Source organism: Eucalyptus grandis, chromosome 11, assembly GCF_016545825.1.
Source record: "Eucalyptus grandis isolate ANBG69807.140 chromosome 11, ASM1654582v1, whole genome shotgun sequence".
Lineage (NCBI taxonomy): Eukaryota > Viridiplantae > Streptophyta > Magnoliopsida > Myrtales > Myrtaceae > Eucalyptus > Eucalyptus grandis.
The window spans coordinates 48,652,192-48,678,082 of record NC_052622.1 but is presented as its reverse complement, the minus strand read 5'-3'; the positions used below and the strand labels follow the sequence as shown (position 1 = coordinate 48,678,082).

At 41.9% G+C, this 25,891-nt stretch overlaps 2 protein-coding genes across 2 annotated transcripts; one reads left to right on the top strand and one right to left on the bottom strand.

Moving 5' to 3' along the window:
• Window positions 1-2,545, top strand: LOC104427978 (COBRA-like protein 7). Its single transcript, XM_010040983.3, has 3 exons — window positions 1-237; window positions 608-896; window positions 1,047-2,545. The coding sequence occupies exons 1-3, from the start codon at window positions 1-3 to the stop codon at window positions 2,465-2,467; spliced, it is 1,947 nt and encodes a 648-aa protein (XP_010039285.2). The 3' UTR covers window positions 2,468-2,545.
• A 2,153-nt stretch (window positions 2,546-4,698) lies between these two features.
• LOC104426789 lies at window positions 4,699-12,476 on the bottom strand. Its single transcript, XM_010039949.3, has 6 exons — window positions 11,532-12,476; window positions 10,715-10,914; window positions 5,825-6,110; window positions 5,661-5,746; window positions 5,467-5,558; window positions 4,699-5,369 (listed from the first exon to the last, which is right to left on the bottom strand). Exons 1-6 carry the CDS (start codon window positions 11,886-11,888, stop codon window positions 5,116-5,118), a joined length of 1,275 nt encoding a protein of 424 aa, XP_010038251.1. The 5' UTR covers window positions 11,889-12,476; the 3' UTR covers window positions 4,699-5,115.
• Between the last annotated feature and the right edge of the window lie 13,415 nt (window positions 12,477-25,891).

The window sequence follows — 25,891 nt, the reverse complement described above, 5'->3', positions numbered from 1 at the left end:
ATGGCCTTCAATCACTTCATCATCGTCTCCGTCGTCGCCTTCCTCGCTTTGCTCGACGCTTCGGTATCGCAGAACCTCGGACCCCCGGCGGCCAGTGGGTGCAACGGCATATTCTTGTCCTACAACTACACCGGCGGTTTCCCAATCCCTCCGAACGACACCGCCAACCAGCCATACCGCTTCCAATCCACCTTGAATGTGGTCAATAACGGCCTCGACGAGCTCAGGTCATGGCAGGTCAGCCCCGGGATTATGAAGTCTTGATTTAAATCGTTAAACTTCGATTCACTGCCTAATCCTGACAACCTCTATTCATAGTAGCATCTTCGAATAACCAGTGTTCGTCCTATATTTTATGCAGTTCTAGCCATATTTTCCTTGAGTTTTTAGCATAGATATCATCTTGATGCAAACTTGTCGATTCATGTAATTATTGTGAAGAAATTGAAAAAATCCATCACCCAACTAAAATTGGATGTGAAGGTGTCACCTCTATGAACTAAATATGATGATTTGGTATTGATCGAAATTATGATGTTCTTCGGTGATTCTACCATGCTTGTTTTTTTTTACCTATATTAATGCCTAGACTAAACATATAAAACAGGTGTTCGTTGGGTTCCAACATGGTGAGATATTGGTCTCTTCAGACCAAGCTATCTTAGCCGATGGCACTTCCTTGCCTGCCAAAGTGGGGAACAATGGGACCTTTCTGGCCGGCTTTCCGAAGACCGACCTGAAGACGGCAGTCGAGACGGCGGGCGACCCGACCCAGACAACAGTTCAGGTGCAGTTGGTAGGTACTGAGTTTGGTGTCGGGGCTCCGGGAGTTCCTCTGCCAGCGAGCCTCTATCTCGCTAACGATGGATATTCGTGTCCCAATTATACTATGGAAGGTAGATTTTATAGAGTGATGTTATAGAGAATGGCATCACCTTATGCATCCATCTTTCATATGTTTAGTACTCAAGGTGGTTACTGTTTTGATTCGCCGAAATACATTCATTTTCTATATCTGCTTTGAAACATACATCTGATTTTCCCAGGTAACACTACTATGAACCTGTGCTGCACCAGAAATCCATCATCGACCTCCAACTCGACGCTTGGCGATGGCTTCCTGCCGCGCCAGGAAGGTGACCTCATCATAATGTACGACGTGATCAAGTCCTTCAGCACCGATTACTGGGCGCAGGTCACGATTTCTAACCACAATCCTCTCGGCCGTCTCAACAATTGGCAATTGAGCTGGGATTGGGCGAGGGACGAGTTCATCTTCGCCATGAGAGGAGCTTATCCAACTTTGGTCGATACAACGGATTGTCTCTTCGGTAGGCAGGGCCAGCACTACCAGGACCTCGACTTCTCGTCAGCATTGAACTGCGAAAGGCGGCCCACGATCATGGACCTGCCACCTTCTCGAGCGAATGACACCAATCTCGGGTCGGTTCCGTTCTGCTGTCGAAACGGCACGATCCTATCTGCATTGACAGACCCAGACAAGTCCAAATCCACGTTCCTAATGCACGTGTACAAGATGCCGCCGGACCTGAACAGGACGGCATTGGCTCCACCTGTGAACTGGCAAATCAATGGCACGATGAGCTCAAACTACCAATGTGGGCAGCCGATCCCCGTCAGCCCTAGTGATTTCCCAGACCCCACTGGGCTGCCCTCCGAGACTATGGCGATCTCGAGCTGGCAAGTGGTGTGCAACCTCACCAGGCCTAGAGAGAATCCTAAGTGTTGTGTGTCCTTCTCTGCTTTTTACAATGATTCAGTGGTTCCTTGCAACACTTGTGCTTGTGGATGCAACAATGTCCCTAGCAACACTTGCAGAGCCACGGCACCGGCGCTCCTCCTGCGGCCTGAGACGCTCCTCATCCCATTTGAGAACCGGACCAAGGAAGCCCTGGCGTGGAGCAAGGTGAACCGGTGGCCGGTGCCCGACCCTTTGCCATGTGGGGACAATTGCGGGGTCAGCATCAACTGGCACTTGCTCTCGGATTACCGGAACGGGTGGACGGCAAGGATCAGCGTCTTCAACTGGGGTGATGAGGGCTTTGCCGACTGGTCCGTGGCTGCGGAGCTTGACAGGTCGGGGGCCGGGTTCCAAGAGGCCTACTCATTCAACGGGACCCTTTTGGGTGACTACAACAATACCATACTTTTAAAAGGCCTCCAAGATTTCAATTATCTCCTTGCAGAGAAGAACGGGTCGAACCCGAGGAAGGATCCACCGGTCCCTGGCTCGCAGCAGTCGGTGATCCTGTTCTCGAAGAAGGAGACGCCCGGCGTGAATCTGGTCGCGGGAGATGGATTCCCAACAAAGGTGTTGTTCAACGGGGAGGAATGTGCGATCCCAAGAATACTTCCCTCCAGTGGTCACAAGATGAGTGCGAGTGCAAGTGAAACTGCCGTTGTTTTTAGCCTGGTGACCTTGCTAGTTCTCTTGTTCTGGCATTGATCACACCCTTTTGATTCCGCTTGTATTTTTCCTCTTCGATGAGAGATGTCCATGTGGTTTCTTTTCCGTAATTGAATTGATTGGTTCGTGGATCGTTTCTTGACGCCCTAAATATTCATTTGCTTGATTCTAGTTTTGTAAATTCAAAAGCCTTACATGAAGCCGACAGCTAATTTGGAACTTTCTTGGACTCGATCTTCCCTCTTGTTTGACTTGGCTCTATTACAGCGTCCATGTCTGTCAGTCGAAGAAGTAAAGTCCGTACTCTGACTCGTTCTTGCAGGCGACATTTCTTGCAGTGTCACGCCACGGGCCTTGCCTAACAAGTGGAACATTCAGCTTCGACTAATCTTTACAAAGAAAATGTGTGTACCATATGAAAGCATAGTTATAACTAACACCATAGACTAACCAAATTGAATAGGTTCTCTCACTGACGAAGAATCTCAATCTCTGTTCTTTATTTTTCTTTTTATTTTCTTCTTTGAGTTTTTGGAGGAAGTGGACGTGCCATCTGATTTTGCTCTTGACGAGGTCAAATTAGAACTGGAGTCATGCTGAAGATTGTTTTCTGAATTGGGTCCTTTCAAACTCATCTTGGAGAAAAAATTGGTATTGTAGCCAAGGTCACTTTAAGTTTTTCGTTTTTGTTTATGTCACTTACCAGTACAGTTTTTTTTTAAAAAAAAAAAAAAAAAAAAACAAGAAAATATTGAGTGGTTTCGAAGCGCCACATTAGCTGCTAATGTGGCGCACCTATTTACCTTTTAACATTCACTTAAAATTGACATGTGCAGAATTAAAAAAGAAGGAAAATTGATGTGGAATCAAAGGCTAATGACATGGAATTCAATCCACTTATCTGTGTTTAGGTTTTAGGCTAGATTGGTATGGTGGTGGTTGGCGTCAAATCTGGACCGCAGTGGCGGTGGTCGGTGGCTTGTTGACAGCAGTGCCCTCATCGAGGTCCCGACGACCATGGACTGTGAGTTTTAAAAAAGGCAAAAAATAGGCAAAAAAGAAGAAGCGAAACGTAAGAACAGAGGGCAAATCTGGAGGCACGACTCCTAATCCACATCTGGACGAGCAACGGGGGAGCCGCTGCGACGGTGGAGGGTTAGCACGTGAGGCCGGCAACGAGCTTTATGTGCGCTACAAGATCTAGAACCAGATTTGAAACGAATAAAGCACAACGACTTCGAAATTAAACATGAATAGTTGATCAAACGAAATGAACAGGTTAAGAGTCTAAGCAACATTTGTTAGTTGATTCGTTCACAGTACTAGTCGAACTGGACTAAAGCAAGGCAGTGGCTGGCCTTTGTGTCCAACCCCTCAACATCATGTGTGAACAAGCCATCGACAAGCAAGGATGACAGTGGGGTGGCTCAGCTTGGATGTGCAGCAGCGTCGGACTAAATACATGTGTCAAAGACTCTGCTGGTGGCAACCGGCGACGGGAAGACGATGAACGGAGACGTGGAGGTTGGGGTGGGGATCCTTGCTGAGAGGTGGCTGCATATGGAAGAGGAGAAACAGGGAAAGTAGGTGATTTTAGGCAGATTTTTAACTATCTATCCGATTCCACATCAATATATATATGTGTGTGTGTGTGTGTGTCAATTTATAATCGGCTCCCAATGCCAAAAAGCACGTTAATCAGCCGCTGAGGCGATACTCTTAAACCACTGTATTTTTTCTACAGCCAAGCATTGGCCTCACCCTTTCACCCATTCACCTTGGAATTACATTCTTTCTTACAAAGCAACAACAAAATCAGATCATCCCATTCCGCAAATGCTACTTCGAAATACCAAGTAAAAGTAACATTGAACTTTCGGCATTCACAATATCAGCATTTGACTGAAAACTATTTCAAATTGTTCCGACATTTACTCGAGGGGCCTTTGGAGGCATAAAGCTTCTTGAAAATGCTAAATCAAACACATCCTACATAACCTTCCAATAGACCTCAGCTTCACACAATGATTAAAATAGACAGCAATTGATCGCTCTTTCTATCGAGCCCAAGCCTTTGGACATGCATTGGAAATTTGAAGTGTAATTATGGAAGACTTTCAACTGGAAAAGTAAAATACGAAATCTATTGGTTCAAGCAATAGGAACAATCTGAACCAACTCTTTGGCCAAAAAAAGGCTAAAGACGTACTGAACGAAAATGCTGGAATTTGACCTTAACAATGCAAGCAGCATGATTGTACTGTAGCAGGTAAAAAACAATTGATTATCATATAGAAAACCAATGGTTGATCATGTAGAAATCTATGCAACTTGCATATTTCAACTTTACATACATTAAGTAATTCTTTTCCTTCCAATATTCCCAACTGACTGCAATTCTTTCATGGAACTCAAAAGTCAGAGCTACCTAAGCTGAACCTGAATCAATAAAGTAATTTTTTTCACCTTTCCCCCTCTAGACAACTAAATTTGCAGGGGGAGATTAACATAATTACAAAGTTATGAAGGCACATAAAACAATCTGTTTAGCGGGGCATAATGGAAAATAGATGCCTTTTACTCTAAAACACATTCTTTCTATCTCATATACCATTATCAAAATTGACACCGTAAAATCATATGCCTATAGAGCAAAGCACTTTAGAGAAGGGATCGTCATCCTTCTGTTATCTCCACTGTGTGTTGTGGGAGACAAAGAACTGGTAATCTGGAAGAGAAACCTGCAGCCGCCGGAGCCAATCATCAGCAGCTTGCAAGAGATAGTTCGCCTGCTGGGATTCATGTGGTCCATTAGGAGTTAAAATTGAGCCTCCTAGTTTATAGGAAGCGAGACCGAAAGCAGGAAGAGAAAACTTAGAGGGTGTGCTAACTCCACGGGCCCTTCTGCCACTTGAAACATGAAGCTGTGGCTCGAATTTGCCTGATTTGGAAGATATATAGTTAAATAGAGCAGATAAGAGAAAAATATGTGCACACATGAGAGAGAGAGAGAGAGAGCGAGAGAGAGAGAGAGATACTTCTTGAGTGCGTTGACAAAGGATGAAATGATAGAAAGGATGCATCAAAATTCTGCAGAGTGGGGCCGACGGGTATTCTATATATTGGATACCTGTTCCCAAGACCCAATCCATCATATATGCAAGCAGTGAAAGAATCAAGCAAGACTGCAATATTCCATGTTTCATATTGCAATAGCAACAGAATGTATTACCATGCGACACAAATCCAACTTGAAGGCAATATATCGCAGCTTCTGTATCTTTTTAGGTCAGGAAACTGAGATGCGAGAATTGAAACCTGAGGGACAGAGAGATGACATTAAGTGAGTCAAGGTAATGCCATGAAATTAGCTCATCCAATGGTATACAAACTTGCCTTGTCATAAAAAGGTTTGCGATGATGAGGCTGCTCTTGCTCCAAATACTCAAATAATAGCGTCCCAGAGGAATTGCCAATATCTGCTTCATCACTCGATGAACTCACGAGAGGCTTCTCTCTTAATGTCAGTCTATTCATCTTCTGCGAGTTTGAATTAATAAGATTGTGTTGATTCCATGATGCATCAACAATACCCTTCCCTCTTCTTTCCACTTCACAGTCACTGCTGCCAGCACTGCTTGTCTCTCTCGATGTCTCAGCATCACTGTCTTCACCCGTTCTCCTGTACATTGTGAAACACCACTAAATGAATATGCAGCATAGGAAAGAAGCAACAGAAGGGGAATTTCACAATAAGATTCCCCATAGGATAAACCTCTACAAATGTACCCATTTTCGACCATTTTGTACATCATAGAGATCAACTGTGCACAGCAAGTCGTGAAACCTGGCCAATTGGATATCTAAGGGACACATTTGCAAGGGATACACCATCCAAGTTTCCCCCAAAGACTAGCACTCATATTTTGCGAATAAGTGGTGCTTTGCAAACAATGCATTTGAACTATGAAAGGATGAGCTCATCTACATTATTGCTAACACTACATTAATAAAAAGAACTGACAAGGAAGATTCTGCTTATGTAAACAACACATATTAATGGACATATTTATCACTGGAACAAAAACAATATGAAAATTGTTTTTCACATCTTGGCACCCAAAAAAAAAATTGCTTTTGTCGCGTGACAAAGGGAACTACAACCTTCCCAACAAACAGTCTGCAAGCAGTTAAGCAAATAGCAAGAGAAAGCTCACTAGGAAATGTTTTAGTGAGGCAGGGATGATTTTCATCAATTACTTCCAGAGGCAAGGTGTTCATTTGGAAGTCTTGGGTGTGCGTGTGTGTATCCAGCATTCATTTGTTCAAATCTGTTAAAAAAGGAGAAGCGATGCCAACTCATTCGGTCATTTTAAGCAGCGGGAACTCTACACTCCAATGAAGAAAAGGAATTTCTAGTTCAAACATGAATTTTGATGTCTCAACTTTGAATCTGCAGCATTGCTAGGAAACCTGAAGCTTAAGCTAGGACATCCATATTTACCATGCATCAACGGTTAATTATCCATGGGCAATAAGGATGGGAATAGGCAAGTATACAGGGAGGAGCTTAATGGAATTTGGGGATTAAGAAGAATGTGGAAGAGATCGGCTCTGTTCTCATCCCTCATGAATTTCACTGCCAGTGCCGCAAAGAGAAAATTAGGGCCTCTAAGAATGTTCCAATACCTAATGTCCATCATTAATAGGGTTGGGAATTATTCAGTTCAAAGAAGACACAAAGAAATGTGTCCGACTATAGAGCCTTGCATAAAATTATGACTCCTAGACCTTGATTTAAGCAGGAAAGCTAGAAGTTCTCCTGCCTAACATCAAGTATAAGGAAATAGGAATTTTTTTTTTTTTTTGTTCTTATCCTATATCTATTTTACAAGCCATGTGCTATGTGCTGTATATCGGTTGCAAAATCCTACTCCTTCACTCATGCGTCCCCATGCCAACCTCCCGAGAAGGTGGGAAATCGAACTCCCAACCTCTTCTTTCCCTAGTGGGAAGGGTGGCCACTGGGGCAATCCCCTTGCCCTGGTGGTTTAAGGAATTGGGAAATTAAGCTAACAATTTTTGCACTTTTCTGCGTGCAAAATTGCTAGTCATAAAAAAGAAACTTCTTCAATATCTATGCCACCAACTCCTCTGTGTTACCATAATGTTAAATCTTCTGTTTCCTTATTTCATTCTTTTCTATACGAGCACCATTTCATATAGCAGTTACGTCTTCCTGCTAAAAATAATCAAATAAAACAATTCAGCAACAAAGTAAATGCTGAAGTAAAATGTGAGGCAGAGCATCCCAAGTGAGTTGGTGAAGATGAAATGGGCAGACCGTGGGTAGCTTTATCTTGCAACTATCTAAGAATTGTTTGAATTGAGGATTCATGCTGTAAGACTTATCCTATCTTATCAATTGCTCAATTTATTTTTATTTGTTTTTCCGAATAAATCATGTCTAGCACAGTACTAAAGATCTCATTGAAAACTTACAACAACTTGCCAAGCTAAGAGGAAAAGGAGGAGTATTACTGGCATAAAATCTATGATTGGATTCAAAAAACCATAGGCCTCCAGCAATTTGGCTAAGCAAAAACTACTCGAATAAAGGGTGGAATGAAGACATATACAGATCAAACTAAAGATATTAAGCATAACAAAGATAACTAGAAGATCCAACTAATACAAATCCTTACAAAAAAGGACAAAGGCCTGGTAGAAATTACTTATTTTTTGAGACCCCACTATAAGTGCTATATCTTGCTGGAAAAGTTTTTGTTTCACCAAACTAAAGCTTGAAGGCAGGAAGCATGTGCGAAGAGACAGAAGACTTGAACACTGCACATGGGATGCAGTTCCTTTTAAATTTAACAGGCCTATTGGGCAGTGTCAACTGATTTTTATTTTCATAGGCCGAACAGATCTAACAACCTGCCCAAAAACTGATCTGGAAATTTTCGACTTGGTGAGAGAATTTTGGTTCAATATTTTGGGTCTATCAGGCTTTCTGGACACCCCTTAAAGGAGCACACAAGCATGTGAGCCAGAAAAACCACAACTTACCAAATGTTCCAGCTTTATCATGCATGCATCTATACAATGCCATCATACTACTTAGTTCAAGGAACATGAAAAGAACTTAACATATTGTCCCTTTAGATTCATGAGGCATATAAAGCCAAATTTTGCAATCATCTTCCAAGAAAGTGACCATTACAGTGAAAAGCCCCAAAAAGAATCAATGGCCACCAAACGCAAAAAGTGGTACCTACACCATCTTAGCAGAACCAGGCCCCACAAAACAAACAGCAAACTATATCACCAGATAACACTAGAAAGCAGTATCTTCCCTGCCTAATGAGGCATCAATCAATCAAGAAATCTGGGTAGGTCATTAAAAACTCTAGATGCCAATGCGCACAGGATTATTCCCCTTCCGCCCAAAAACTAAGGGCAATGATAACCAGCTTTTCGACCAGATTCCCTCTTACAATGGTTTGATCTATCTATCTGCATAAGCATAATGCACCATCACTATAAAACTTCAATTAAATTGTTATGTACACCCCACGTGTCCTTGCATTTACTGGTGTTAGATTGCTTTTCGTATCAATGAGAGATCCTTATATGACTAAGATATAGCAGGCAAGCCTGACGCAGCTTAAGCACTTAAAATTGACCAGAAGTTTAAGTAAAAAATGTTCCTTTCAATTGGGGCTCAGTGGCAGGACTTACACATATCCAACTCTTGGAAGAGCCTAAGGTGCAAGAGTCAGGTGCACTGGACGTGCTTCAAAGAAAGAGCAAAAATCCATATATATGGGCATATGACAACATATAGCAATCACTACTACTACTAAGATTCCAACAGCAAGAAATTGAAGTCCTAATATGTATAAATTTTTCAGTTTGCAAGAACCACATAAAAGGAGCTCCTGCATGTATAGTAAATTCCATAAAATTGAGATTAGGAGTTAGCTTCGAAGATCACTTTTGCAAAATAATGATTTAGCTTTATAAGCATGGATGCATGAAACAAAAGAACACGTGCAAGAAAGATAGCTATAGACCATGAAAAGAGAAGCAAGTAAAAACATAATTGTAGATATTACCAATGAAAACACAAGAAAGAGCTTGCTCGCATGCAAGTAATGGCAGAGAAAATAGCAGAACCATGAAAGCAGACAAGTCAGATTGGCACGGAATTCCTTTTGCTCAAGTACATTTTAAAGGACCATATAACAATGGAAAATCAACAATTCATCAATTTTTGTAGTTGTCATCTTTTGCCCAAGGACTTGGTCTAAAAGAAGAATTGTTGAAAGATAGGACTTTTAGTCGATAATATTAAAACACCTATGTGGCAAAGCATGTCACATTTTTTGTGAAGCTTGATGCTCCACTGCAGAAGTGAGCAAGAAGAAACAAGCCAAAATGAGCTTGGTAACTTGATTCAATAGTACAATGTCTTTCTTTCTGGATAATTGCTAACTGAAAATAACTGATATGCAATAAAACATTGAAAACTAAAAAAAATAAAAAATAATGACCAATGAGAGAATGGCAAAGATTTTGTTTAATACTAATGGACATATGGATCCCACCATAATTACTTAGTAAAGACATGAGATAATGGAGCAAAGGACTAGATAATCCAGGGACTAGATTAAATTCAGAGATATAATAATCCAGGCACTGGTAGCATTTATCAAAAATTTAGGGACCGCATTGAACAAATTAAAAGTTCGGGGAAAATGTTGCATATTAAGCTAAAGTTCAGAGAACCACATCAAATATTGGGCTAAAGTTCAGGGATCATTTGTGTAATTATTCCTATATCATTCTAAAGTAAGGCAAGTACCAGTTTCGGTACTCTATTGGGCACTGAAATCAAGTTCTTTGCTTCATTGCAAAAGCCTTTCTGGTTTGCATGCCACTTAATTTCAAGGTCACCAAGCAAAGAATTAAAAAAAAACACTTGGCCGGTGCTTACATTAAGTTTTTAAAATTGAAAGATCGATTTTAGATCTGATGCAAGTTTTCAGGTAAGCAAAAAAAGATGCTACAGTTGGGTGGAGGTAGTGGCAGTAGCTGCAAGTTCCTAGAAGATTATCATGACCTTGCGACATATTAGAAGCACACATTTATGCAAAGATGTATGGACTTTAATGGCATTGTGTCAAGCCACTACCAAGTGAAGCAAAAAGTAAGAACACTCTCATTAGAGCCTTATGCAGGTAATAACTAAAACGAACCAAGCAGAAGACATGACCTTACCTTGGTCTAAGAGGATCTATGTACAACTGAATACCAGATAATGATGGAACATAATACTGCTTCACAGGCTCACCCCCAGTCAACAGTAGAGGCACTCCAACTCCAAAGACACTCCACTCTTTAAAAGATTCCCATAAATCCTCAAGAAAATAATAAGGGTGTGGATCAGCTTCACGTGTTCGCAAACGCCTCGATCTCAACTGTAGAGTATCAGCCCACAAGACAAAAAATGCCCTTAATATTAACACACTATAAAAGTCAAGATACTGCACTAACAAGTATACATGGTTACCAGATGGTGCACAATTGAATAAATAAAATTAACATGCAATGGAAAAATTATAGATTACTTGTGAACTTTGCAAAAATGTAGAACATGAGAACATCAGGGATGGTCCCATCAATCAGAGCAAAGATAAGAATGAAAAACCCAAGATTCCGAAATTTAACTAGGTTCTGAAACAACAAAAGCGAATCATAACAACTTATGTTCAACCCAGCATATGGTCTATGAGGAAAGCTTCGAAATTGAAGCTGCTTTCCTCGTTATTATACTGAAAACTTTCACCGTCTCAACCCAAGAAAACAACATGAGTAACAAAACAGCAAATCCCAACTTCAGTAAAATCAAATTTCAGTGTCGCGATTAAAACAAGAGCATGTCATGAGAACACCCTCGACAAGCAACATTCTCTAATTTTCTCGGCAACCTAACGGAACACACCAATAATCTCCACAATCAGCACGCATCTCCAACAAGCGCCTACACCCATCGAAATTAGAGCAGCTACCACAAAATGCCCCCAAACTCCCGTACCTCAGGCGGGTGAGCCCGGACCGAGGGCGTGACGGAATCCATGAGACGATCCAAATTGGTCAAATTCGGGGTCCTGGGGGGCGAGGACGAGCAGACCGAGTTCGGCCGCGACAATGCCGACTCGTCCGAGGAGTCAGGGCGGGCCTCCGCCTCGGCCGAGTCGATCCGGGACTGCTTCTGGAGCTGCTTCTGCAGCAGCTGCTGCTGCTGCTGCTGCTGCTGCAGGAGCTGCTGCTGCTCCTGGTGGCGCCGCTGCTCCTGGTGGCGCCGGACGGGGGGCGGGTTGTAGAACCGGCTATCCGGGTGGACCCGAGTCGGTTCTAGGCAATCGCGGCGCGCGAATCGGGAGTTGGACATTATAAGGCAATCAACGGCGCGCGAATCGGGACGGGACCGCCGATGGGAGCGGATTGCGCGCGAGAATCGAAGCGAATTAGGGTTTAAGAAGAAGGGGAAATTTGCTGGGGGCGGGGAGGGTAGGCGGGCGAGCGAGCGAGGGTTTAGGGGTTTGGGATTCAGCAGCGCGAGGGGGTGAAAGGGTACTCACCAACTCACCAAAGTTTCGATTTTGATGAGAGAGGAGAGAGAAACGGAGCTCAATGAGAGGGAGAGAGAGAGCGAGAGAGAGAAACTGCGTGCTTGTGTGGGGCTGCTGCTTCGACTGAGCGCGAGTTTTCGAGGGGATTTGGAGGTCAGAGAAAGTGAGAGAAGAGAGAGACTCGGGGAAGAGAAGAGGGGACGGAAGAGGAAGGGGCGTTTTAATGTTTTCTCCTCTCTTCTTCTTCTTCTTCTTCTTTTTTTCGATTTTTCTAAGAATTAAGGAAATGGAATTGGAACGAATTCCGCCGGTACTGGTGGACTCATGAGTTCTGTGTATGATTCGTGGCTCCATTCTTCACTTCGAGAGCACGACAGCCCGAGCGAGGGTTCGAAGAAGCGAAAACATTAGCCCCCCCGCCCCCTCAATTTAGAAATCCACCTCATGCGACTTTAGCTCGCTTCCCGATTTTGAATTGGTATCGAGACCTTTGTCCGCAATTCATGATTACCCACCCAACTAAGCCGTCCTCGCCGCGTTCAAATCTACCGCGTTCGGAGAGTTGGTGACGTTTAGGCTTTTAGCTGCGGCGTCTCCCGTAAGTCAAAAAGGCCCGGTGAAGCAGGGCCTCGATAGTCAAAAGGATTCGCACATGCGTCGCCCCGTCGATCTAACGGACGCTGGCCGATGGGCACGTGAAATGATTGGCCAAAACCGGCCCATCGCTTCCTCTCCTCCGCACGGCTGCGATTCGTTCCACGTCGGGGGGTGGTTCGTTTGTTGGGAAGATGGGCAGTGGAAGAACCTGTTCCTTGTTGTTTCGATTAAAATAGCTCTTCGCGAGAGAATGATTTCGCTTTAAGAAACGATCGTAAGATGCAAAGTCACTTTCCTCTTGTGTCCCCCCCCCTCCATTGGGAAAGCAAACCGATTTTTTCTTAGTTAAGAACTTTGGCGAATAGTTCGGCCACATGCGTGATCCCTAAATAGAAAAAAATCCAATTAAAGACATGGGGTATGGCCATTTTTTGGAAAGAGGATCTCGTTTCAAATAATAATATAAAATTGTCATTTCGGTCTGATAGCTTAAATTTGCCGAATGGCCAAATATTCACCGGTGAACATTTCCAGTGATTAGAACATGGGTAATTTGATTATAATTGGCAAATGGGTAAAAATTGAAGAAAATTCTCAAATGATTTTCAATTTATGATATTCAATTTTCCCATTTTCTCCCTTCCTCTCCCCGTCGCTCGTGCTTGATGATCGGCCATGGCACTCTTTTGGTCCTTGCCGCTTGCCTGATCCTCATCACTCCTCGACCGCTCCTCATGAGCTACAGTTTTGGTGTTTGCCATTCGTTGTCATCTCTTCTTTTCCAGGTTCATGCGATGATCAAAATTCATCATGACATGCCCATACCTAGACGATGTGTTGTCTCAACAACCTACGACAGCTTTCCCTTCGACAGACTCAACCAATATGAATGACACTAATCTCGGTTGAAAGTGAGTGAAACTCGTAGACGGTTGACTTGAAGCTCATGGATGACTTGAAGATTGTGGATAATGAACCTAGGAAAGAAAAGATGACAGTGAACAACAAACCATGGTTCGAGAGGAGCGAGCGAGGAGCGATAATGATCAAGCGGGCGGCGAAGACTCGAGTGATGCAATTGCGGATTAGGCAAGCAACAAGGACCAAGAGCAACGCGGTCGAGGACAGGCGAGAGTGAGGACAGAGAGGAAGGAAGAAAACGCAAAAAATTGAATATCATTTGGGGATTTTTTTCAATTCTTTATCCAATTGCAAATTTTGACTAAATTACCCTATTCTAGTTGCTGAAAATGTTTGCCAGTGAATATTTGGCCATTCTCCATTCGTTTCACGGAAAATTACTTTCAAGAAAAAAATTTCCGAATTTTCCAATGTTCATTTCTCGGAAAATGAACTAGTCAAGGAAAACGTTTTCCGCTTTTGAAAAAAAAAAAGCACTTACAAAAGTGGGGAAAATTCATAACTTCTTCTACCTCATTTTATTTTTTCACCAAACACATTTTATTTTTTTTTTTTTTATTTTTTTCTTTAAGAAATCGAGCTTTTAATTTCTTTCCTTTTTCTTCTCCTTGGCCAATCACCACCACAACAACAACCGATGACTGGCCACAAGCTAGCTTGGGCCTCGCCACAATCTAGCAAGGCTCTTCCTCGCTTGATCTAGCAAAGCTAAGCTTGCCCGGGGTCAACAAGCTCAAGCATCACTAGATTCGACAAGTTAGGCGAGGCCCAAGCCTCACCCAAGGTCGCTAGAGCCTCACCAACCTCTGGTGAGACTTGAGCCCCACCCGGCTTGCTAGCTTGGGGCGAGACCAAAGCTCACCAATCGTCGATCATCTGCCATTGACCATGGCTAATGAGAAAGAAGAAAAAAAAGGAAAGGAAAGGAAAAAAGTCAAAATCAAAAAATTGATTTTTAAAAATAAATTAATAATATTAATAAGTGATAGAAAATATTTTCTAACTCATTTTCAAATTTCAACTAAACACCGGAAAATATGATTATTTTCCTAGAAAATGGTTTATTGAAACTCACATTTCCGCAAAACAAATAGAGCCTTAGTGAGCTTGAGCCTTTATTTGAGGCTGACTTGGCAATTTTGGGCTTTTATTTAAAACAAAATCTATTCTAAATCCTTTTTTTTTGAATAAAGAGTCCCACTTCATGCCCATAATTAGAATTTTCTCCCTTAAATATAATATGCTGGTGCAATTTTATGGTTGCACGAGCATGTATTTGTGCAACTGATGTAAAAACTACATTGCACTAGCACTTTTGTGCTAGTTTGTGCTTACACCAGCAACCTAGTGCAACTTTGGGTGTGTTTGTTTGTGTTTATGTTGAGAAATTGTTCCGGAGAATAGAAATAGAAAACTATTTCGTTTCTCCTAGGAATTTTTTATCGAAAAAGACGTTTTGGTAAATTTGTTCCTGAATAAAAATGAATAAAAACACGTTTGCTAAATTTATATTCATTTTTTTGTTTCTTTTAATTTTTTAATATTTTTATTTTATTTCTCTTTTTCTTTCTTTTTTCTTTTTTTCTTCTTTTGACTAGTCACCGGCCATGCCAAGGCCGGCGATCGGCGACGGGGGCGAGCCTCGCCGGTGCGGGCAAGGCTTGGCTTTGCCTTGGCTGGGCGAGCTTGGCCTCTCCTAGATCCGGCGTCGCTCGGCCTCACCGGGGGCCGGCAATGCTCGGCGAGGTTGCCGGCCCTTGATGACCATGGCCGAGGCCGGCGACAAGTGAAAGAAAAAAAAGAAGAAAAGAAGAAGAAAAAAAAAGAGAAGAAGAGAGAGGAGAGAGAAAATTTGTTTTTTAGAAGTGTTTCCGGAAAAAAAAACTTTTTTTTGTTTTTTATTTCCGTTCTAATTTTGTTCCGGGAACAAAAAAACAGATTTTGAACAAAAATGCAAACAAACGCGTTTCTGTTCTTTTTTTGTTTCCGGGAACAAAAGAACAAAAAATCTATTCTTGAACAGAAAAAAAGAATACAAACATGCACGCCCTTTGTTGTTAATTACTTCTTTTGTGTCTTTTTTTTTTTTTTTTTTTTTATGTTGAGAACCCCAATGGTTTTTCATGGATTGCGATGATGGGTCATGTTTTCCTTCCATCACTCTTTTGATTGGTGAGATGCAATCATGAATATCATTTAAATTCATCTTCATTTAATTTTGTACACGGCCGATTTCCATGACTTAAAACATATTAATTAGAAAGAAGGGTCGTAGAAAAATATTGCTAATGTAAGATAACTGCTTATTTTTAGCGTGAGTTAATTTGTCTAGAAAAGTTGGACTTGAAATTGTGGTACTACAGTTTATAGTGGTAATTTGATCGATGGAGGTGGTGACAGTGCCAGATCCAAGGATTATTCTAACTTGACTCATTGTTACTAATCTCGTCCCTTCCATTTCTCTCATCGATTTCGCATTATAAATGTCATCATTGTGTCCTTGTAATATATCATATTCTCCTTTACTATATTTATATAACAGTAATTGAATATATTTATTTGAATTTCTCTTCCAAATTTATGCTCTTGCATACCGCTATCGACGCTAAAATTCCAACAAAATCCTAGCATCATGAGATGGTTATTTTATCGAAAAGATCCCAATCATTTCATTATGTAGCAATGTGGAACTAAAGTTTTTGCGAGAAAATGAGTTGGACATGCAATTAAAGATTATTGATATCTAGATAATTATTATGACAATTTCGCAGTACATCTGTATATAATCAAACATTAAAAAATTGATATTTGTGGCTTAACTATGAATCTCTTATCCAAAAATGCGAAGGCTTGATGGGTACCTAAACGAAATTCAGGTCATTTTAGGAAACGACTATATGAGGCTTTGTCACGAGTGCTAAAATTGGAAGCTCCTATCTTAGGAAACACTTGGAGTAAATATGATCTATAATATTTACTATTTGTAATCATGTGTAACTTGTTGAAAGTTGTTTATAATTATTTGAAACATAAGTCTACGCTCTAATTACATCTCAGCATGTAGATGATCACGATGAAACTTTGACACAATCTACACGTAGGCAATCGGTAATGACAATAGTTCAAGAAATTGCCTGAAGTCAAGTTCAAATTCCTATCCTGCAAAAACAAAAAAAATAATAAAATTGTGGAAGCTCAAAAACCCCAATTGAGCCGACAACACCTGAAGTCAGATTCTCTATTGGGCCGGGCTAGCCCAAAAGAAGATCGCAGTCTAAGATCGAACGTGCTAATTACTCTTTTTTAGTATGGATCGAGCCTCGGTTTGGGTCAAATTTAGGCCCGACAGGGAGCTGGGAGGAGGATTCTTACTATTCTTCCTCAACTTCAAGTTATAATCTTGCTTACATGTACTTTCTTCTTAAAACAGGTACATGCGAATTTACGTGCAAGTACTTATACATTGTAGATTTCCCATGTTTTGAGAAAAATATATCGAAATACAAGCTCCCCGAGCTAGTGGGTCGGACGATGTGGTGGCAATAGAGTTTAATATAGAAAGACAAATCGGCTGTAATTTCACAATAAAAGTTATTGATATCTAATTGTATTTAAGGTAGCAAGATATTCAAGACTTTTGTCACCTGTAGGAGTTGCCGACAACGGCTAAAGCGCTCTCTCTCTAAAACTTTTCCATAGTAATTTTTTTTTATGCTCCTTAACCTTAGGTCAAGTACTGTGCCATTGCAACCGATGTTGAACTTCTGAGTACGAAACTATCCTAACCAGCACAAAATCATACGGAATACAATATCCAATAGAACTTCGTGATTGACTTAAAAAGCCGCGTGATCTATCAACCTATTCATTTCTTCGACTATAATATATTTGGGTCGACATCGACCATGATGTCATGCATTACCGACACATGTTGAAAGGAGAATACATACTGTCGATGATATAGACATATAATATCAATTTAATATAACTTAAAATATATGTCACCTGCCACATCCAAAGATGTAGAAATAGCTAATTAGACAATTTTTTTTGCTCATTTTTTTCCCTATAATTGCAAATTCATAAAGTACTTTGCACGTGGGCTCGACACTTAAGAATCTAGTCATCTAGACTGAAACGATCAAGTCAACACCTCATTTTTCAAAATTAAGGATCCGTTTGTTTTGCGAAAATAATTTTTAGAAAAATATTTTTCGAAATTTCAAGTATTCGTTTCACGAAAAATGAAAAGCCAACGGAAGCCAGCCTTCAGCCGATTGTTGGCCGTCATGTGCTGATCGTTGGCCGTCGCGTGCCAAATGTTAGCCGTCGTGTGGCTTACGAACGGCCAAAGAAGAAGAATAAGATAAAAATAAAGAAAAAGAAAAAAAAATTAAAAAATCCATTTAAAAATATAAAAACATTTTATTCAAAAAAATATGTAGAGGAAAATATTTTCCTTACCAAACAACAAAAAATACTTTCCACTTTATTTTTAGGTTTTAGGCGAACACAGGAAAATAATGACATCTTTTTTGGAAAATATTTTCTAAGAAGTCATTTTCATGGAAAATATTTTCCAGAAACGCTGCATTTTTCGTGAAACGAACAGAACCTAATTGACATATTGGTATTTCGCGCGGTTAATCAAAAGTTGAGACAATAAGACATGAGAGCGGTCAATCGTACTTTATCAATATTTAGTCATACATAAGATTGAAGTTTCTCTAAAGATTGTTTACGGTCACATTTTGCTTATATTTCAACTTCGAAATCCTCAAATCACATGGGCTAAATGTAAGATGATGCTTCCACAAAAGACTAACACAATAAAAGACTAGCAAATAAACTTCTTTATTAGGTAAACAAAAAGTTATAAGTTGACACCGTAAGGATGGACCACATTGCCTCCACCGTCGCCTCTCTTTGGGAGCAATGCACCAAGACAATAGCGGTCCATTATCATTATTATTATTATTATTATTATTATTATTATTATTATTATTATTATTATTATTATTATTATTATTATTATTATTATTATCATATCATATCATATCATCTCATCATCATCATCATCATCATCATCATCATCATCATCATCATTATTATTCGACAAATGGGGTCCGAAAGTGTCATAGTCGGCCTCATATTAAATCAATTCCTTCCATGGCAAAAAAAAAAAAAAAAAAGGGTATTCTCTTGCCTTTAAAATTGTCAAATTAGTTATAAATATATTGTGTAGATACCAATTTAGTTCTAAATTTTTTCAATTTTATCAATTTAATCATAAACTTTTACACGAAATCCCAATGGAATTCTTTTGACTAATTTTTACAAGAAATTGTGAACACATATGAAAGACAATTTATAGGTGAAAATTAGCCAAAAAGATCGCATTGAGATTTTGCACAAAAATGTTTAGTACAAAATTGACAAAATTAAAATATTTGAAATTGAATTGGTATTCATACAATAGGTTTAGGACTGGTTGAGTAATCTATCCCGGGATTGATTTTTAATATTTCTCGGTTTATGCTTTGCCCAAGAAACAAAAGTGATTTGAGTTTCTTCTATCTTGTTGCATCGGTGAACTTTTCCTTCTCATCTTATATCAAGGATGGTGTCACTTTCATAGCTGCATGTGTCATGGGTTGATCGATCTAGCGTTCCCTGATCCATGCGGCTTTAGAATTTCTACTTTTCCTTCTCATCTTATATCAAGGACGGTGTCACTTTCATAGCTGCATGTGTCACGAGTTGATCGATCTAGCGTTCCCTGATCCATGCGGCTTTAGAATTTCTACTTTTCCTTCTCATCTTATATCAAGGACGGTGTCACTTTCATAGCTGCATGTGTCACGGGTTGATCGATCTAGCGTTCCCTGATCCATGCGGCTTTAGAATTTCTCCTAAGCAGCCTTTCTCATACTCAACTCACAAGAATCTTTTAGAGAGAGAAACTCTAGAGAGAGAAGCTCTAAACTTATATTTTACTTGTGAATGAGACGTGTATAATGAGGGGGAGGAGACCCTTATATATACAAGTATAGGATAAACTGTATCCGTAGATCTCTCCTTAATCTAACGGTAGAGATCGTATCTCCTCAACTACCATCTACCCGCATTTATTATATAAATGTACAATTACCGTATCGCTTGCCTCCAGGAGTATTCTAGAAGACTCAAGAAAACCCTAGGACTTAGGGATATAAGCCAAGGGTCACTTGTTCCACGGATGGGTCACGGCCGTTGTTTAGAACCCTCTCGGATTGGGCTTTCCTTTGAGCTGTGATATTCTCCCCCACCAAATCAGGCGACGCCCTCATCGCGTCTTCGACATGAAAAGCGTCGATCTCCTTCTTGAATTGCCAAAGACCTTCCGCGGGTTCCCAACTAGCTTCGCTCTCCGGAAAACCCTTCCATCGAACCAAGTACTCTCACTTCGGCGCACAGTACCGCTTTCGTATGACTCGATCCACCATTATGCACTCGACTTCTCGATCATACAAGGTTTTTGCCCCGAGTGGCGCTCATTGTGACACCTTTTGATTCAAATATTCCTTATCAACCTGGAAAAGCTTAAGCATACTCACATGGAAAACCGGATATACCTTGAATTTTGGTGGCAACTCCAACTTATATGCGACATTTTCGACCCGTTGTAGCACACGAAACGGCCCCTCATAGCGACGGATCAACCCCTTATGCACGTCCTTATATCGGAGGACCGTGTGCAGCTTGGCCAACATTGGATCCCTAACTTGGAACTCCACGTGTCGTCGCCTCTTGTCGGCCCACTTCTTCATGCGCTTGGAAGCCTTGTGTAAACATGCTCACGCTAGGTCGACCTGCTTTTGCCAATCCTTGGCGAATTTGTACGCGGGTAGACTACTCCCCCAATAACCCAACACAATTGCGCTTGGGGTTTGTGGTTGCTGTCCGATCGCGATCTCAAAGGGGCTCTGACCAATCGACTCACTCCGCTGCAAATTGTAAGAGAACTGAGCTACGTCGATCAACTTCGCCCAATTCACTTGCGTTGTACTCACATAATGTTGGAAATAAATCTACAAGAGTGCATTGACTCGCTCCAGCAGCTTGAACAGCTCGAACCATAAGCGCCCTGTGAATTGAGGATCATGATCGCTCACGATTGTTTGTGGGACTCCCCAGTACTTGACCACATGCTTCATATACAGCTTGGCCGCCTCCTTGGTCGGGCAATCCTTTGTCATAGGCACAAAGGTCACATATTTGGAGAACTTATCCACCATGACCATGAGAGTCCGACACTATTCGAATTTTGACATATTAACTATGAAGTCCATGGAAACACTTTTCCATGGACGAGTTGGAATGGGAAGCAGCTCCAATAGCTCGGGCAACAATCGTTGCTCCAACTTGTCTTGTTGGCATACAAGAAATGTCTTCACATAAGCTTCAACATCGTCCTGCATCCGAGGCTAGTAGTATTGATCTTCGACAAGGGCCATTATGCGGTGGATCCCTGGATGACCCGCTCACTTGAAGTCGTGGCACTCGCGCAATATTTCCTTCCTCAGCTTCCCGTGGAAAGGCACGTACAGTCGTCTTCCTTTGGTGTAGAGGAGGTCATCCTTACACCAGAACTATCGGGTTTTGCCTTCTTGCGTATACCCGATGAGGGCCTGAGCTCTTTGATCGTGCTTCAACCCTTCCTTGATGCGATTGACCCAAGGGCAACTCGGTCGACTCACCGTGCTCATAAGCTCCATCTTTTGACTCAGTGCGTTAGCCACGGAGTTAGCCTTCATCGGCTTGTACTCCAGCATGTAGTCGAATTTCGCTAGGAAATCTTGCCACCAAGCTTGTTTTGGACTCAGCTTCTTTTGGGTCTGGAAGTTACTCGTGGCCACATTGTTCATCCTCACAATGAACTTCGACCCTGGGAGATAATGCCTCCATGTACGAAGGCAGTGCACCATCGCGGTCATCTCCTTCTCCTAGATGGTATATTGACGCTCGGTGTCATTCGGCTTACAGGACTCGAATGCCACCGAATGTCCGCCCTGCATGAGAACACCATTGATTGCATAATCCGACCGTCAATCTCTACCTCGTAAGGCTTGGTTTGATCGGGCAACGCCAACACTGGCTCATCGGTCATGGCCTTCTTCAATTGATCGAATGCCATTTGGCATCGATCTGTCCACTCCTACGGCTTCTTCTTCTTCAGTAGGCTCGTGAATGGCACGGTGATGCTCAAATAGCTCCGAATGAACCGCCGATAATAGTTGGTGAGGCCAAGGAACGATCTCAACTCTGTCACCTTTGTTGGCAGCTCTCATTCGACGATCGATTGAATCTTCGCCTTGTCCATTTGCATTTGTCCACCCCTGACGATGTACCCCAAGAACAGAATTTCCTCTTGGATAAAGGCACACTTCTCGTGCTTGACATACAAGCCATTCTCGCACAAGACTTGGAAGACCTACCTTAAGTGCTCGACATACTCCTCGAGCGTCCGACTATATACTACAATATCATCGAGGTAAACTACTATAAACCGATCTAGGAAAGGGTGGAGTACTTTGTTCATGAGCATATAAAATATAGCCGAAGCGTTGGTTAGGCCGAACGGCATTACGAGGAATTCATATGATCCATATCATGTTACGCTATTACGCATGTGGTCTTCGGCTCGTCCCTTTCAGCGATCCAAACTTGGTAGTAGCCCGATTGGATATCCAACTTGGTGAACCATTGAGCTCCCCCAAGTTGATCAAAAAGATCTGCAATGAGCGGGATCAAGTGCTTGTTCTTCACAGTTAGCTTGTTTAGCACCCAGTAGTCAATGCACATTCGAAGTGACCCAGCGTGCTTCTTCTGGAATAGGACCGGTGCACCGAACGGAGCTTTAGACGGTCGAATATACCCCGCATCAAGTAACTCTTTTAGTTGCTTCCTTAACTCTTCCAATTCGGGGGGCGCCATGCGATAAGGCGTTATGGCAGGTGGTCGAGCGTTAAGCATCAGCTCGATTCGATGATCCACCTCCCTTCGAGGTGGTAGCTTCTTCGGCAACTTGGGAGGCATCACGTCCTTGAATGCGTTGAGGACGTGGGTCACTTCCGTTAGGGCTTCGCTCCTTTTCCCCTTCCCCTTGTTGTCCTCTGCCTTCAAGGCCGCTAGGATGGTCACCTCATCTTTCCTTGCTCTCTTGGTGAGTTGCATTACCGAGATCATCCTTCGATCACGGTCCGACTCACGGTGGATCGAAATCACGCATTGACACCGTTTGTTCAACACGCATATACCTTTGACAAAAGCTAATATAACAACATGGATCCTATCTAGGAATTTTATCCCAATGACAAAATCGTAGTTGTCAAGGGGAATTACCTCTAGAGTCTCTTTGCTTCTCCATTACCCGAATTGTAGCTCTGCATCCCTTGCGACACCGATTGTAGGGACCTCCTTGGAGTTTATTGTTTTGAGCCACCCGGCTCCCTTCTCAATCCGTAGGTTTAATTTTTCCGCGGCTTCCTCCGATATGAATAGATCGGATGCTCTCATGTCTACGAGCGCACTCATCATGGTCTCTCCGATCCTCAAGTTCGCGAAAATTAGTCCTCTAGGCTCTTTCGCCTTCTTGGACTTGGTCGTGCTAAGGATTTGCAGCAAACCCAACCTCGACTCCTCCTTAGGCTCCTCTTCCTTGCAAAAGGCAGCCAGCTTGGCCTTGTTCGGGCAGTCTCGTGTTATGTGCGGACCATCACAAAAGAAACATTTATAAGAGCGTACCTTCCTTTGTCTTCCTCCACTCGATTCCACATGAGCCTTGGGAGGACCAGCCAATAGTCTACCTCTAGTCGGGCGATTGAATCTTCCTCGATCTTCCCCACCAGTGGCTTTATCCTTTAGACGAGAGTCTGATCGGGATGTGAAATGTGCCTTATACTCCACGAGTGATTTGGCCATGGTCATGGCGTTGTGAAGTTTCCCACGTTGAACCGCTTCAACTTCTGCTTTGTCCATAGCTTAAGACCACTCATGAATTGGTAGTATGCTTCAATTTTATTCATCGAAGGGATTTGGAGTACAACTCCGAAAACCGCTTAATGTAATCGCGCACACCACCCCTTTGCTTGAGATTTTTAAGCTCATCGCGAGCTTCTTCCTTTGCATAAGCGGGATAATAGTTTCATCTGAACTTCTCAACGAATCTACCCCAGGTCGAGATAGGATCCCCGCACTTATCATCCGACCGATGATGCCACCACAACAATACATTATCGGCTAAGTACATAGATGCAATGTTTACTTGTGATTGGTCGTTGTTGATCCTCATGGCTTGGAAGTACCGCCCATATACCATAGGAAATTGTCCACATCTTGGCCACCCGTGAGCCCTTGAATTCCTTCGGCTTGGGTGCATCTATTCGTGGACCTTGCATAGTGATCACCCCGTTCACGCGTGCTGTTTCTGATTTAGCGAGCTTCCCCTTGAGCTTTGCTATCTCCGCACGCATGGCCGCCATCATGGCCTCCATGGACTCATCCCGTTGTGCAAGTTCTTCCCTTAGGGTCCCCAACAACTCGTGTCAGAGCTTTCCCATGTCGGTCTTGAGCTCTTACACCTCGGCTACGAGTTCCTCCCTTCCGGTGTCCACTCCATCCACGATTTGAGTCAAGTCATTGATCGATCCTTGAACTTCGGTGACAAACAACTCTAACTTCGTCATCTGATGCTCCAGATCCCCGTTGGATCCCTTGAACTCGAACCACCACGATTCTTCTTTCCCTTGGCAGCGCCTTTCTCGGCGTTCCTCACACGATCTTCACGGTCACCACCCATGACGAGTGCCTCATTAGATTGTGGATCGGCCATTGCGCTTAGAGCAAACTTGGTCTGATACCACTTGTCACGGGTCGATCGATTTAGTGTTCCCTAACTCGTGTGGTCTTAGAAATTCTCCCAAGTAGCCTTTCTCACACTCAACTCACAATGATCTTTTAGAGAGAGAAAGTCTAGAGAGAGAAGCTCCGAACTTGTATTTCACTTGTGAATGAGATGCATACAATAAGGGGGAGGAGACCCCTATATATACAAGTATAAGACAAATCGTATCCGTAGATCTTTCATCGATCTAGCGGTGGAGATCGTATTTCCCTAACTACCATCTACCCGCATTTATTACATAATTGTATAATTACTGTATCGTCTGCCCCCAAGAGTATTCTAAAAGACTCGAAAAAACCTTAAGACTCGATGATACAAGCCGAGGGTCGAGTGTTCCACGGATGGGTCACGGCTGTCGTTTAGAAGCCTCTTGGATTGGGCTTTCCTTCGGGCCGTGACACATGCATGTGCCTGTGGAATTGGTAACTAAACCCAAGAGATGAAACAAACATGCCCGCGATCCACTTCTAGGGGAATAGGAGTCGAAGCAATAACGAAAATATCTTGAGCGAAGCATTTATGACGATTCTCAAAGAGATAGTTCACTTCTAAGCTGGGATCAAAACGAGATTAGGCATTTTTGAACCACGAAATGCTCAATTTCCATTTTGGTCGTAGGTGTAACCAACCCATGACACCCGCCTTAAGTATTTTGCTTCTCAATCCCTACCTAGTCCCCTCCACAAAAAAAAAAAAAAAAAAAAAAGAAAAAAAGAAGAAGCTTAGGTAGTGTTAAGTAATTGAGCAAGCAACCATTAGCCTTTTGTTTTGGTTTGATTGCTTCTTCTCTTTGATTTGATTTACAAATGAATTGATTTGATTTACAAATGAAGTCTCTGAAATATTTCCCTATCCCAATGTAAACCGGATCAAATTAAACCTTGTTCTTCGTGAATCAATTAATTGCGGCACGAAGCAATCAAAGTGATTTACTCCATCAAGATCGCTCAAAAGCCGTGCAAGGACTAAATCATACACGAATGATAACCATTACTGTTCTAGAAATAATTTTTTTATATTTCTATTATCTATATGAATTTTGAGCAAAAATATGCGCTTGACAATGACATAAAATTTCGATTATTTGAATAGAAATTCATTTGATAACGATACATAATTTTTTTCTTCTCAGGCGATGGTGGCGGCGACAACGGCGATAGGTAGACGGCCAGCTAACAGCGAGAGCCAACAATTAGAAGAGTTTTTATTTTTCATATCTATTCCATAATTAGATAAGTGTTTACTTCTCATTTTTTTTTTCAAACCTATATTCGAAATAAAAATTTATTCTAGAAGTAAAAAAAATAAAATTGCGCTATCAAAATGGATTTTAAATTTAAATTTGTTCCTGTGAATAAA